Raw genomic sequence first — 16,163 nt, forward strand, 5'->3', positions numbered from 1 at the left:
AGGGTCAGACCTTCAACTTGGTTCTTCAGTATTATGTTGGCTATTCTAGGTCTTCTGCCTTTTTATATAAATGTTAGACAAATTGGTTGATATCCACAAGATAGTTTCCTGAGATTTGGATTGGGATTGCATTAAATCTGTGAACCAACTTGGAAAGAATGGATATCTTACCAATATTGAGTCTTCCAACCTAAGAACATGTAATATTTTTCCATTTAGTTACCTCTTCTTTGATTCCTTCTGTCAGAATTTTTGGCATATATATTTTGTACATATTTTGTTAGATTTATACTTAGCCATGTAATTTTTTTGGTTGTATGAGTGGTATTGGGTTGTTAATTTCAAATTCCAGTTACAGCTGGTATATAGTAAAGCAAATGACTTTAGATTGTTAACTCGGTATCCTGTGACCTTGCTGTAATTGTTTATTATTTCCATTTTCTCTTGTTGATTCTTTGGGATTTTCCACATAGTAAATCATGTCATTTGTGAACAAGGACAATTTAATTTTTTTCCTTCCCAATCTTTATACCTTTTATTTCCTTTTTTATTTTATTACAGTAGCTAGGATTTCCAATATGATGTTGAATAGGAGCGATGAGAGAGAATATCATAGCCTTGTTCCTGATCTTATTGGGGAAAGCATCCATTTTCTTACCATTAAGTTTGATGTCCGCTGTAGATTTGTTGTATATGTCCTTTATCAAGCTGATGAAGTTCCTTTCTCTTCCTAGTTTGTTGAGTTGTTGGTTTTTTTAAAATATTTTTTTATTCGAGAGAGAGAGCGCACAAGCAGGGGAAGAGGGAGAGGGAGAAGCAAACTCCCCTGTTGAGCAGGGGCCCCGACATGGGGCTAAATCCTAGAACCCTGGGATCATGATCTGCACTGAAGGCAGACACTTAACCAACTGAGCTACCCAGGTGCCCCTAATTTGTTGAGTTTTCAGTCATGAATGGATGTTGGATTTTGTCAGAGGTGTTTTCTGCATCAATTTATATATCATAGGATTTTTTCCTTTAGCCTGTTTTCATGATGGATTACATTAATTGCTTTTTTAAAAAAATTACTTTTCTAATGTTGAACCAGCCTCCTGTACCTGGAATAAATCCCACTTTGTCACAGTATATAATTCTTTTTATACGTTGTTGGATTTGATTTACTGATATTTTGTTGAGGATTTTTGCATCTGTGTTATGAGAGATACTGATCTGTAGATTTACTATCTTGTAATGTTTTTTTTTTTCTGGTTTTAATATTAGTAGACCAGCTTATGTCATTTTTCTTCATTCTCATCTACTTTTATCCATACATATTATCTGTGATTTTAGCTGTATGAAAATAATATACATGGGCTGTTGTATTTGTTCACTTAAATTGTTAATCTCTAACATCCCTATTTAGTCTCTATCAAAGCATTTTTATGGTGTGTCATAATTTTTTTATGTTTTATGATTTCATGTTTTTATGATTTTCATGTAACAACAGTTATGTTTAAAAACATATTGAATTTTAGGGGCACCTGGGTGACTCAGTTGGGTTGAGCGTCCTACTCTTGGTTTCAGCTCAGGTCACAGTGTCTCAGGGTTGTGAGATTGAGCCCCCATCAGCCTCCATGGTCAGCAGGGAGTCTACTTGAGATTCTCTCCCTCTCCCTCTCTTCCTCCTCTCCTCCCCCCCCCACCCCGTGTGCTCTTTGTCTGTCTAAAAATAAATAAAATCTTTAAAAAGAATAAAGTCATACTGAATTTTAAAATGAAAAATGTCACTCAACTACTTATAGATAAATGGTAATATTCTGAAATCTCTCCATTTCTTTTGTGGGATTATAGTTATATTAAGATAATGGTAAGGAAATAACTTTATTTTCCTTTGGCCAGAAAGGGGAAGTGTTATAGCCCTTTTGTATTTACACAGGAACTCTTACCTAGAAAAAATAATGGGATCATATGGCTTGTCAGTACGTGGTCGTCACAGATCAGGCCTGGCTGGCAGTATGGGGGCAGTTGTGTTCTCACCCCCCCTCTCCTTTTATGTTCTCCATCTTCTCTCATGCACCATTTCTTTCCCAACTTTTATGTGGAACAGAAAAATATAGTTTAATATTTACTTATCCTGTGAAATTTATATTTCCTACTGTTAAATTTTTAAACAAGTTAAAAAAATCTTAAGTTTATTTCTTTTTTCATTCTTTTGTTCGGTCAGTATTTATACAAGTAAAAATTTTACAGGGTGTGACTGCAGAGGATGCTGGCAACATGGGAAATTTTAGGAGTTACAAAGTAAAATAAAAGTATAATAGGATAATTATTAAGATTTTTAATATAAAGAAAAATATGACAAACTGTCCACATGTATGTCTGCTTTCTCATAGGCAGAGAATCCCCCTCATGGACCAGACTGTGGTTATGGCTCCTTCCACCAGCAATATTGGCTTGATGGAAGAATCATTGCTGTGGGGGTGATTGACATCCTTCCGTACTGTGTATCGTCTGTGTATTTGTACTACGATCCTGATTATTCATTCCTGTCTTTGGGTGTCTACTCTGCACTACGGTAAGATTGCTTTTGACAGCTGTAGTGCGTCATATGGAACTTCAGATAATTCCTCATTTGATTAGAGTTTGTCATATAACAGCAGAAATCCTATTTGATAGTTCATAGTTTTGTTGCTATTGTAGTCTGTTATATACTGGTATTTAGAATACCACTTTTAGAACTGAGGCCAATGTCTGATGGTAATTCCCTAGCTTTTTAAGTTATCCATCTCGTCTAGTGTATGACAAGTCATTGTATTTGTGGGTTGCTTTTTTTTATGTGTTCATTTAAGCTCCCCTAATCAAGAACCACTTAATGTTCCTTAAATATTATAGTATTTTTTACATATTTTTGTCATCGTTGTATATATCTTTTCATAATTAAAGGTTAAATGAATGTCATGTCAATTAAAGCAATGTGAGTCTGTTGGAAAGAATATACAGTTATAGAAAGTATATAGATCAGGACTGGGAAGTCCCTAACTATCCACTTAACTTTGTGGCTCTCATCAAAAGATTATTTCCCTTTTATGTCCATGGCTGCAAATATATGCAGCGCAGCACAGGTATTTTGCATTATGGTAGAAAGATTAGGGCCTTATTCCATCAAAATACTTGTTCAACTATTTTTATTCCTTCTTTTCTGCGTATATATGTGGTAGAGAAGGGAAGGAGGATTGAAAATTATTTTTCCGTTGCTTGTCTGGGAGCCTGAGTCTCTCTCTCTCTTTCTCATGGTGTCGTTGTTTCTCTTTTCCTAGTCTCTGTGTTCAGTGGTCACATTCTCACATCATGGGAAGATATACTTTGAGATTATTTATTTGTTGTGTGTGTGCTTTTTTCTGAATTATAAAAGTGGAAGAGTTGGTATTTTTCTTTAATCACCATTTGATTTTTGTAAAAAATCTGGTCCATAATTGATTTTGTGTGTTTCAGTGGTCCGTAATATAAAGAAAAATGCTCCATCTCAGTATTTTCAACCTGACCTGTCTCTTAATGCCAAGTTATAGCAGATTCACAATTATAGTGTTTACAACTGATTTCTGTAATAATCTTTTATTTTTCTTATGTAGTTAATTGCATTTGTACATAAACTAGTTAAGAATATTCTTGACACTTATGATATCAATGAAATTGGAACTGATAATTTAAAGCATTTACATTTTGTAACTTTAGAAGTGTATATTTATTTCAGAAAAGCTACTTTTTCTTTGGACTAAAATCAGCCAACACTTTGAAATTATTGCCATTTTCCTTCTTGTTTTATTTATCTCTCACTTTACAATATGTAGCTATGGATTTGTTTAGACTTCTCAGATAAATATCAAGAATATTTATTCCCACATAGTGAATTCCAGCCTATAAATAACATATCATTTCATGTCTCAGTAAACTAAGGGATATTGAAATCCTGCTGCATTTGAGATAGTAAATAATCAATTCCCAGCAAAATTATAAAGAATTCTATTTATTACTTGGTATATTTCTTGAAATTCTAGAGCTGGAGAGGTTTGAAGAAGAAGCAGAGGAGCCTGGGAGCATGAAAGTTGTTGCCAGTTGATAGCAAGGAAATTGCCACTGCATTATATTCTTGTCACTTCCTTTTACTGTTCTTGAGAATACGAGTTGCTGATTTTTCTAGAAGAGGAAAGGCAGCCAGGAGATTGACACTTCGAAGCAAAATTGGGGAGAATAGGCTATAAATTACCAGTTCTATTATTGATTATAGTGTAACTCAGTCAATCTGTTTAGCTAGTTTCCCTCCATTTCTTTAATTTCTTAAGCAATTGTACAATGAATAAATTTTTTATATTTTAATCTGTAAGCAGTATAGATTTTTATATAACCTAATCTGTAGGTTTAAAAAAATGTTAGAATTAGGGATCATGAGCATGGCATTTATTTATGTTTTATTAGCAAGATGAATTTTAGAAATGAATTAATTTGTTTAACAGATGTTTATTTGAGAAGAATCTATATGTCCTGGACACACAGATTGAATGTGTCAATGAATAATGAATAAGGGTTTCCAGGTTTGTCAAAGCAGACCGTAAATTAGAAGAACAACATAATTTTAAATACTCCATTGTACTATGATAAAAATAAAATCACAGTGGTAGGCATGAGGTCCTTTTTGTATAGGGCAGCCAGGAAAGACCTCTCTGAACAGGTGACATTTGAGGAACCAAGAAAAAAGAAAGGACCCAACTGTGTAAAAATCTAAGGACAACATCTGAGGTGGTGGGAATAGAGAGGTCCTGCGGGCTAGGATACAGGGTAGCATGTAGACAGGGGTTAGGCAGGAAATGCAGAGATGCAGGAGGCGCTGGTGAGGAGGGACCAATGGAGCTGCACTTGATAGGTCATGGTAAGGAGGTTCGATTTTATCTAAGTGTGATACCAACCCAATTCAAAGGCAAAGGGTTCGGGGAGGTTACTGATCTGATTAATATTGTAAAAAAACGACTTAGACCATTCTGTGGGATTTGTGGAGGGGCACGACTGGAAACTGGAAAGCCCGTCAAGAAGCTGTGGCAGTCATCCAGCGGAGCCACTATGCTGGTTTGGGCCAGAATAGCAGAGGTGGAGGTAGTGAGAAGTGGTCAGATTCAGGGTATATTTTGGAGATGGGGCCAGCTGGACCTGTTGATGGATTGGACATGGGAGTGAGAGGAGAAGGACAATTAAGAATGGCTCTAGATTTGGGCCTCAACAACTGGGGGAGCAGAGGGGCGATGTAGGACCAAGACAAGGAGTGCCGTTGTCAGCACTGGGTGGTCCCGCATTGGTTGTATAATGCGTTTTTCGTCACTTCGAACCTTGAAAGTGGATTAGTTCTAGGAATAGTGGGATTTTTTCTGTTATAGGCTAATAATGTTCAGTCTGCTTGGATTTAGAAATACGGTTACTTTATAGATGAATTTGTAGGGTCACAACTCTCAGTGATTTAAATTTGAACTTGCAAAGTGCACAGACTGTTCAATTAAAAAATTTCTCCTTGAATTTCAAGCATTCATCAGAAATAAGGAAAGAAAAAGAAAGTTAGAAAGAAAGAAAAAAAGCCTTCAAGAAACAAACATAAAAACTAAACAAACAACTTTTCTCCTACTTAGAAATGTACTAAAGTTTCCTTAAAACTCTCAAATACAAGCAGTCATTCATTTGGGCAAGTAGGATGAAGTTCTGTGCCCAGATTTATCCGGATGCAAATTAAAACCACTTCAAGCATGGGCATTGCTGACAGTGTCTTTGTTCAGTTAATCCTCGCCTATGCCAACAAATAGAGAAAAAAGTGGTGAGATAGCATAGTTTTTTTCCACTCTTCAGTTGTAGGGAGAATAAATATTAGAGTAGCATCTAGATCTAGGAAGGAGTTATACATCATATGCAGTTGCAAGTGTTTGCATGTAAATGGTCATAATAATAGTTAATAATAGTCATTCTTCCTGAAATGTGTTGGTTGTTGAGTTTTATAAAACTTGCTGCACTGTTTTTCACTTGATAAACCCAGTTTTCTGGGAACTCTGGGGATAATGAGTAATGTATTAAATACATCTCTTTATTTTTATGCTGTTTGAATTTTAGATCAACTAATAGGCTCAATAAAGTGTAAAATGTGAACTTAGATGCATTTGCTCAAAAGAACTCATAATTGTTTATGTCTTTTTAGTAAAAGCTCTCTTTAAGTATTTTTATTTTATTTTTAATGTTTTTTTATTATATTATGTTAGTCACCATACAGTACATCCCTGGTTTCTGATGCAAGGTTCGATGATTCATTAGTTGCGTATAACACCCAGTGCACCATGCAATATGTGCCCTCCTTACTACCCATCACCAATCTATCCCACCCAACCCCGAAGCCCTCAGTTTGTTTCTCAGAGTCCATAGTCTCCCATACTTCACTCCCCCTTCTGATTTACCCCCCTTTCTTTATCCCTTTCTTACCCTACCGATCTTCCTAGTTCTTATGTTCCATAGATTCTTGAAGTATTTTTAAAATGTTTTGCTTTCAACACTTGGAGTTTCTTAATAGCTTAATGTTAGATTTTCAGATTTTATCAGATATTTTACATCAAATTACATATACTTTGAGTATTGGAACTGTATTTAACTGTACCTTCATCTTTATTCTTCTTTTGGCAGAGAAATTGGTTTTACTAGGCAACTTCATCAGAAAACATCTCAACTCAGCTATTATTATATGGGTTTCTACATTCATTCATGTCCCAAGATGAAATACAAGGTAAAGCTGATTTTTATGCGTATTTGCTCCAGAGGGAGCTCATGGACATTAGTGCTTTCATGGTTTCTCATCATATTAGTTTAACTCGCTTGTATATTTACAATGTATAGAGTGAATTATTTTTAAATGTGTTTTAAACTTTTCATGGGATCTGGCTTGTTCATTGCCTAAAACAGTGCTGGACACATAGGCACTTACTGTTTGCTTAGTACAGGTTATTCTGTAGAAATTAACTAAATATATAGAAATCCCTGCTATTCTAGAACATTCAGTGAGGGCCCTGCTTACTTGGGGTAGCACAGTACACCCACTAGGAATCTACCTTGTCTGGGTGCATCCTAACCCTTCCCCCATCCTCCATTTTTTTCTCCCTCCCTCCCATTTTAGCTTTGTTTCCTTTGGACCCAGTCACAGTCCAGAAAAACTGGAGCTAATGTAAGCAGTGAGGTATTTTCAATAATAAAAAAAATAATAATTGTGCAAATGTTTGTAAGATTTTCTTCATAGAAAAATGAATCTTTAATATGATTTTTGTCTCAGGGCATATAGGACTTGGGCTTTGAAGGGGTGACGAATGGGTTAATTAAGGAAATCACTTTGCTGCCTCAGAAATGAAGCTTTCTATAGCGAGCACCACAGCCTTTACTGCTCTGACTTTGTAATTCATAGAACTATTGTGAGATTTAACTATATATCAGAATTTCCCTTTAAGAAAGTTTTACCTTTTATGACTCTCTTTAATTAAACTCTTTGCTGTTTTCTGAGGATCAGCAGCCCACTGTGTGTAAAAACTCCGGCAGGTAGAGAGCAGTGCGAAGGAGCAGCTTCCCTGGGTCCCGCCTACCTTCGCTGTACTTAGAGCACTGCTTTAAGCTCTGAAGGGGCAAAAAGGTGTAAACGTGAATCTTCCTCTTAAAACTTGTAATCTAGGTGATTGGGTATTTTACATGAAAACCAATCAGGACAGTGGTTTGGTTAACTGGCCTGATGTTGAGTAGGCAGATGGGGAAGCACAGGTCAAAGAGAAGGAGCAGACAAGTAAGGATTTGCCTGTGACCTTGCCCATGACATACTAATAGAAAAAAAGGGTAACCCAAGGACTGAAGGACTTGAAAGCTGGTCTGAGGTATTTAAGCATTTGGGAGTCATTGAAGGTTTCATAGCCAAGAACATGGCATGTGGAAATCAGAAAACATATTCATATGTATAAATTATCATTTTTTAAAGTTGTGGGTATTTTAAAAACATAAACTGAATTGAAAAGTGTAATCGAGGGGCGCCTGGGTGGCTTAGCCGTTAAGCGTCTGCCTTCGGCTCAGGTCATGATCCCAGGGTCCTGGGATCGAGCCCCGCATCAGGGTCCCTGCTCAGCGGGAAGCCTGCTTCTCCCTCCCACACTCCCCTGCTTGTGTTCCCTCTCTCACTGGCTGTCTCTCTCTCTGTCAAATAAATAAATAAAATCTTTAAAAAAAAAAAAGTGTAATCAGACCCCTTTGTACCCATTACTCAGATTCAGCACTTCTCAGTACCTCATATTTCATCTGTTCTTTCACCCCCATTCCTGCCTCCATCATCTTTTGAATTATTTTGGAACAAATCCAGAATATCGTTTCATTTGTACATGTTTTTATGTGTATTTCAAAAAGAGAAGAGCATTTTGAAAACATAATCATAGTCTCATTATCACACCTCAAAAGCATTAGCAGTATTTCTAAATATCCTCCTATATCTCCAGTCAGTGCATATATTTTCTGATTGTCTCATAATATTTTTTACAGTTTGTTTGACTTAGAACCCACACAAAGTCCGTACATTGGTTGGTGTGTCTTGTAACTCTTTTTAATCCATAAATTTCCCCTCCCTCTTTTTTTTTTTTTTCCCTGTACAAACGAATAATCCACAAAACTTGGTGATTATCTAAAGGTGGGAATGAACAAAAGTGGCTGCAGAGTGTCGAGGTTAAGTGCTGAATGTCTGGGGAAGAGACACTTCCATTCTTAGAAACTGTGGCTCCTAGAAGCAGAACTGGCTTTGAAAGAAGGGTGATACACAATACCTTGCTGGTTTTACGCTGACAGCAGCCCAGGTCTTCTGGTCGAGGTATCCTGCTGGAATTCAGTCCAGTATTTGAGTGTACATTTTAGGTAACTTGTGGTTTTAATCCTTCAGATATTTTCTTTATGCCTGAATTATTAATTTAGTTGATAGGTCTAAACATATTTTCTCTGTGGAAAGAAAAGCATGAATATATTTCTGTTTTCCCAAAAATACTTATTTGGTACTGTTTTTTTACTAGTGTTCTGTCCTCCTAGCTCATTTTTGTGGTGCCAGATCTAAATAAGTTCAGGTCTGTTCTAGGTATTGTAGTACAATAATAACACTCAAAAGAAAACGCTGGCCACCCTATATATTCCTCTTCCTCTGTGTGCCTGACCCCTGCTAAACAGAAGTATTTTTATGCCAATCTTAGGGAGTTGGAGAAATTTCACTCTTACTTCCCATCTGTAATGGCTACTCCAGTGTCACAGGATTTTTCCCTCAATTTTTCCTTATGCCTAAGCTAAAATCTTAATTGCTCCATATTTTAACCTATTTCTTTTTAGTTGTTGTTATTCATGGAAATGTTGACCGTATTTTCATCACCCCTCCCTCTGTATGAAGACTTTATATTCCACCTTTGTTGACTCCAGTCCAAACCAAATGGTGTAGGTTCTTCAGTGTCCTTCCTAGGTTGAGCTCTGCTTGGAAATAGAAGTCAGGCTCATATCTAGTTTGTAGTTAAGAATTAAAAAATGCTCTCCATACTGTTCATTCAGTCTGGCTTAATCATACCCAACTGAAATTTGTCAGAATTGTAGCTTCAGGATATTATTTTTTAAATTCCATTTGCATGAGAGATACTTCCACGCCTACCTGTCCTTTTTTCCCTTCATCCAAGTAATACTTACTGAGCTCCTACTGGAAATGCAGCAATGAACAACACAGGCAAGATCCCTAGTCTCAAGGGCCTACAACAAGTTAATAAAGAAGACAAAATAATCAGATAGGGATAAGCACTGTGTGATGTGGTAAATACTTACTAGGTGTGGCTCCTTTAGAGTGAGGTCAGGGAGAGCCTTTCAGGGCATAATGTTAGACTGAGATTTGATTGACAGGAAGTCAGCCAGTGGGAAGATGAGGGGGTCATTTCAGGATGAGACCAGAGGACAGCTAGTGCTCCTTTCCTTTTGAGTTGCTGCTGTTAGCCATTTGGCCATACTTCTTTTTTTTTTTTTTTTTTTTTTAAGAATTTATTTATTTATTCGACAGAGATAGAGATAGCCAGCGAGAGAGGGAACACAAGCAGGGGGAGTGGGAGAGGAAGAAGCAGGCTCATAGTGTAAGAGCCTGATGTGGGGCTCGATGCCATAACGCTGGAATCATGCCCTGAGCCGAAGGCAGACGCTTAACCGCTGTGCCACCCAGGCGCCCCATTTGGCCATACTTTAGGATGACCTGAGGAACTTTTAAAAAATACCAATACATGGGCCCTTACCTTCTGAGATTTTGATTCATTGGCTGGGGGGGGGCGGGGTTCAAACCATGGGTGTCTTTTTTTTTTTTTTTTTTTTTTAACGCTCAGAAGATTCTAATTGAAGTCAAGCTTGAGAACCACCACACCTGATTAATTTTTCACATCTGAGAGCATAATAATGAACTGGAAAGATGATTATTTCTCATTTTAAAGTTGGCTATTTTCTGTGTATTAAATTCAGAATCACTCATATCGAAGAAGCTCATATCTATGCTTTGTTATCTGGGTCCGGAACATTGAAGGCTGACCAGCCATTCAGCTGGGTTTTCCCACCCAAGGGCCTTTACCCTTACTAATCTCTCGTTTTTCTCTCTCCCTCTACCCGTTCTCCATGCTTGCAAACTCCTCCTCCATCATTTCTCAGCCTAGCCGTCACTTGCTCCAGTAGTCTATACCGGACACTAAGACTAGCGTTGACCACCCATCCACCTTAGCATTCTATGTTTCTTCTCAAAGTTCAAGTCTATCTCCTGTGTGTACGCTTGTGAGACTCTTGATGTTTATCCTCCTCATGTATGCCAAGCAGCTAAAAGTGTGCCTGCCACACAATAGATGTTTAATTTTTAATAGACATTTGTTGAATTAATGAGAAGAACTACTAGTGCTGAGGGTCAAGAAACTGCCTGTTGTGTTTAACAACTATTTGCTGAGTGTGACCAGGACAGCATCTGCTTTGCAAATAGGTTAGAACTTAGTAAGACACACAGGTAGTCAGAAGGAAGTAGGACTGAATATCATGGAATACTGATAAGTACTCTGGTTTCAAAGGGAGGTGGTGGTACAGGAGTGTGTAACGGTTTGGAGACGTTGCTTAACTATATCTGGTCTTGGTTTTACAACTGTAAAATGGGAATGATGTAAAAATGAGATATATTGTGGGGTGGGTTTTTTTTTTTTTAAATAAGCTCTGTGCCCAATGTGGGGCTTGAACTCATGACCCTGAGATCAAGAGTTGTTTGCTCTACCAACAGCCAGCCAAACGCCCTGAGATATATTGTGTTTTGATCTCAATTTGAGTATAGAATCTTCTTGCATTGATTAGTAGGATAGAACCTACCCAGTTGGGTAGCATGCACAAAATCATTATCTGTGCTTTTGTTGAGACCTGTCAAAGTTCTGTGTTTATATGCTGATAAATGGCACCTAAATTTCTAAGCAGCCTGCTTGTGCGATTAGCCATACTTCTTAGTTCACATGCTGGGGAAAAGCAGAGGCTTATGCTAGTGTATACCAATACTGCCTCCCTTTATGCAAATTTACAGAATTGTGGACACTTTTGTCTTTTGTTTGGAGGAAAGTGGCACTGAACTCTATTGGGGCTGGTGCTGCAAAAAGGTGAACCTCTCTGGAATAATTCCCGTGTTGTGCCGCAGGGTGCCTGTTGGTTTTGGCCTTGTCCATTCAGGGCAGAAAAAGGCTGAGCTCAGATGTTTGTGGGCAGAATAAAATGACTATTTTGTTCCATTTATAGATGTTTTCATTTCATCTAAGGATATTTTATTATATTTTCAGCAAATGAGAACCCTCAGTTTTGGAGGAACAGCACAACTGCTTATATAGGTGCAAATTCTCAATCAGGAATGTGCTGTTCAAAATTGTAAGGTAGATGTTGTTTCAAGCATGAATATTTCTCATTGCAATTTGAAGGTCCAGAACTAGATACCAACAAAAGGTAATTCACAGAAAATGAATTGCACAGTATTGTAAAATCTCTCATTTTCAAGATTCAGTGAAGATAAATTTAGCATATAACTACAGTAATAGTTAAAAGTGTCTCTTCTTTCTTGAAGCATTACTAAGTGTTTAAAAGCATTAGTAATGGCGTATTTTTGCCACACTCTAAAATATACATGGAAAAATCTGTGTATTTCTAGCTGGTATTAAAGAAAAAAGGAATATATCTTAAAATAGGAATATTTTTAATAATTGAGAAGCAGCAGTGTCTTAGGTACCTGGTACACTCTAGCCACTGGGAATATAGCTATAAACAGTACAGATGTGGGCTCTGCCCTGATGGAGGTTATGGTTTAGGGGGCATGTAGATAATAATTGCCCAGTGGCACCCAGTGATATGTAACTGTACCTGAAACTAGAGTAATGTTTCATTTGGATTCTCTTGTGTAGATTTAGACATATTAAGTTACAGCCTTCACCATATAACACACTTATTATATGAAGTAGAGCAAATGAAAGTATTTAACAGCAGGTCTAAGATACACAAAAGAGCTGGCTTTACCTGTTCTCTTTTTATTTAGTCATGAGTTTTAATGGGGGCATGCTGAAATGACGAGTTTATCTTTCCATGTAGGGAGGACCATGGCACGGTAGGTGGTTTCCAAGGCTGTGTGTTTGTCAGTTCCTCTCACCCTGTATGTGCATGCTGCTCCCTCCATCACAGGTAGATTCTGTTTTCCTTGCCCTGATTGGACTGGCCTTCTGACTTGCACTAACTAACAGGATACCATGGAAAGAACTCTGTGGGGCTTCAGGCCCAGACCTTAACAGGACTGGCAGCTTGCCCTTCCTCTGTCTTCGGAGCCAGCCATCGTCATGTAAGAGGGCCAACTACTGCTGGCGAGAGATGCCATCTGGGAGGCCTGAGACCGTCCCGGATGTTTCAGCTCCAGCCGAGCTTGCTGAATGAACACGGCTGCCTGATTGAACCTAGGAGATACCGTCAGAAGACGCACGTAACCGAGCTGTAGCCAACTCACAGAATCCTGAGCAATAATAAGTTACTGAGGTTTTCAGCCACTAAGGTTTGGAGCGGTTTGTTATTCAGCAAGAGATGACTAACACACATGGTGTGGGATCGAGATCACTAGATAGAGATGCAGATGTCCATGCAGAGAGAAGTCATTCTCTGTGGAGCTGTGCAGACTCAGAATTGAGCCTGAAGTGAGCTGAAGTGAGCTGAGAAGTTTCTGATGGCTCAGTGTGAGAGAGTTTTGGCAAAGTCACTGAATTTCCATATGCGGTCGTACCTAGGGATGTGCCGAATTGGCTTATGGAAATTCATCTTTGTAAGGCATTTCATTTACTATCCTGACAGGAGCCTACAAGGCATTTTGTAACACCATGGTAAATTTTGATTTTGCTTGTCTTGCTAATGATAATGATGAGCGCGGCAAGACGAAAATCACCGTGGGGTCATCTTCATCGTTACGTAGATGGCACATGTCACCATACGTTCTCCTCTGTGGTTTGCTAGTTTACAACAGTTACATTTTTGTGCGTCGTATTCCTTCAAATGCATTTTTATTGAGTTCTTTTTGATTTTGCTTGTGTGCGTGTGTGCACGTGCGCGTGTAAAGGTTGATTTACATAAACATCCCTTAGTAAGATGTGTTTTGTTTGCACCTATAGTCTTAGATGTAAGGCACAGGATAGTTACAAAAGAATTAATGAGAGCTGGAAAATAGTCATTAATGAAAGGAAATGGGCTTGCTATGTTGTGTTATCATTGTTCGCATTAACTTTATAATAAGGTTATGTTATATATATATATTATATATATATATCGTGGCCGTGTTATTGGGACTCGATACAGTTTTAACATAAATCAGTACCGGTTTGGGGGCTCAGGAGCTGGCTGACATGAATAGAAATTGTATTTTCAACCTAGAACTGTTTCTTCCTGGAAGAGTTACCCTACTTAAAGTGGGAGGGGACAGTGCAGCTCTCTGCCATGCTCAGTGATGCTCATCTTCTAGGTCTGCTTCTCTCATAGTTCCAAGGTGGCTGCTGCCCATCTGGGTATCACGGGCCATTAGCCGTAGCTAGAGTCGGAAAAGAGTAATGTCCTCTCCTGTGTGTGTGTCTCTCTCTCTCTTTTTTTTAAAGTAGGCTCCATGCCCAGCGTGGAGCCCATCATGGGGCTTGAACTCCTTACCCTGAGATTAAGACCTGAGCTGATATCAAGAGTCAAGACGCTTAACTGACTGAGCCACTCAGGCACCCCTCTCTTTCTTTTTTTAACAAATATTTTTAATTGTGGTAAAGTATACATAACAAAATGTACCATCTTAACTGTTTGAAGTGTACGGGTCAGAGGTATTAAGTACGTCCACATGGCTGTGCAGCCATCACCACCATCTACCTCCAGAACTCTTTTCCTCTTGCAAAACTTACACTCTGTGTCCATTACACAGTAGCTCCCCACGCTCCCTCCCGCCAGCCCCCGGCAACCACCATTCTACTTGTGTTTCTGAATTTGACTCTGGTAGGCCCCTCATATAACTGGAGTCATGCAGTATCTATCTTGTTGTGACTGGCTTATTTAACTTAGCATGATGGCCTCAAGGTTCATCCATGTTGTAGCAAGTGTAAGAATTTCATTCCTTTTTAAGGCAAATAATATTCCATATTACGTATAAACATTTTGTTTATGCATTCTCCTGCTAACGGGCTCTTGGGCTGCTTCCACCTTTTGGCTACGAACATGGGTGTACAAATATTTGTTCAAGTTTCTGCTTTCAGTTCTTTTATGTATATTCCCAGAAGTGGAATTGCTGGATATATGGTAATATTATGTTTAATTTTTTGAAGACCCACCCTCCTGTTTTCCACAGAGGCTCTGCACACAGATTCTAATTTCTCTGCATTCTCAGGCACACTTTATTTTTTGGTTTTGTTTGACAATAGCTATCTCGATGTGTGTGAGGTTGTCTGTATCTCTTTTAAGATTAAGGGAAAACTTACCAAAAAGCCTCCCAGCCCACTTCACTCATTTTACTTGTCAGAGTTGTGCCTCTTGTGTGTGTCTGAGCCAGTCTCTGGCAAGGGGGCTGGGACTGACCTTGTGCAACTCTGGTTTGTGAGGGGAGGAGTCGCTTCCTGGAGCACGTGGCACTGCAGGGGGTGAACCCCTGAACAGGTTTTCTCTTGATTTGGCCTCACAACCAGTATTTCTTGGAAACTGAGCTGTTGCTTTATGTTTATTTATTTTATATATGCATTATATAGGTTTTATATATGCTATATAATTTATATGTATGTATACACACAGTATTATTATATACACTTTTAAAAATCAAGCTGTTGGTTTAAATCAGTTTGGTTTGTTTTCTAAATATTTTTTAAATGAATTTTCCTGTGTTTCCAAAATATTTAATATTTACATGTATAGCTTAGTTCATATTCTCTGTTTTGACCCCTTTCCATACAATTCCAAACTCTTTGATTTCCTTTGAAAGTAAAAAATTGGAATATATAGAAATGTTAGGGATAATTTTAGAAATTTCCTCTCCATGCTGTCTCTCAGAGTGCTGCTGTAAGGCCATTCTGTGATCTGCAAGAGGTGTTTTGACTAAATCGTTATCCAGACTTGTATGCAGGCCAAAGTAAACAGTGATTTCAGGCAGTCTGCTTTGGTAGCATGACATGGCCAGACATCAGATAGTTGAAACATCAGAAAGGGTTCGGAAATGTCAGAAAAGAAACAAAAAGCTAATTCATCTGTGATTAATCATTCCTCAAGTCAGTGCCTCAGCTTGATTGTGGTCAAACAGCACCTCTGGAATTCTGCAGGAGTTTGCCTAAAAGAAGGCAGTTGGCATTACTGTTACAAAATCACCGATAGGAAAAAATTGGGGTTTATTTACAAAGCTGCCTCTGCAAAATCACGAGCGGTTGAAACCCCCAAGTTCCCACGCTTTTCAAAGTTTCCTGACCAGACAAATTAGCAAATGTTATTTTACTACGGTATTGCAGCCCGGGTGATGCATTTGGGTGCGCGCAGTAGCGACTTCACTACTGTTGGAAAGAAATACAGGTGATCTCATCGGTTACCCACAGCACAGAACACAG

General features: G+C 38.3%; 1 protein-coding gene across 15 annotated transcripts in view; it reads left to right on the top strand.

The window, feature by feature from the left end:
• ATE1 (arginyltransferase 1) overlaps positions 1 to 16,163 on the top strand; it is a 161,524-nt gene that overhangs the window by 68,401 nt on the left and 76,960 nt on the right. For 9 of the 15 annotated variants that reach the window (XR_015724704.1, XM_087862639.1, XM_045803310.2 and 6 more), the window contains 2 exons: positions 2,373 to 2,554; positions 6,682 to 6,781. Coding sequence is in view for 12 of the 15 variants with exons in the window: in XM_087862639.1 (XP_087718765.1) it covers positions 2,373 to 2,554; positions 6,682 to 6,781 (282 nt within the window). In the remaining 3 variants the exon portion in view is untranslated. Of the gene's footprint in view, positions 1 to 2,372; positions 2,555 to 6,681; positions 6,782 to 7,168; positions 7,217 to 16,163 lie in introns of all 15 variants that reach the window. The other 6 variants (XR_015724703.1, XR_015724702.1, XM_087862636.1 and 3 more) reach the window with 1 other exon arrangement.

This window comes from Ursus americanus, chromosome 6, assembly GCF_024610735.1.
Source record: "Ursus americanus isolate L20-20 chromosome 6, mUrsAme1.1.p, whole genome shotgun sequence".
NCBI classification, from domain to species: domain Eukaryota; kingdom Metazoa; phylum Chordata; class Mammalia; order Carnivora; family Ursidae; genus Ursus; species Ursus americanus.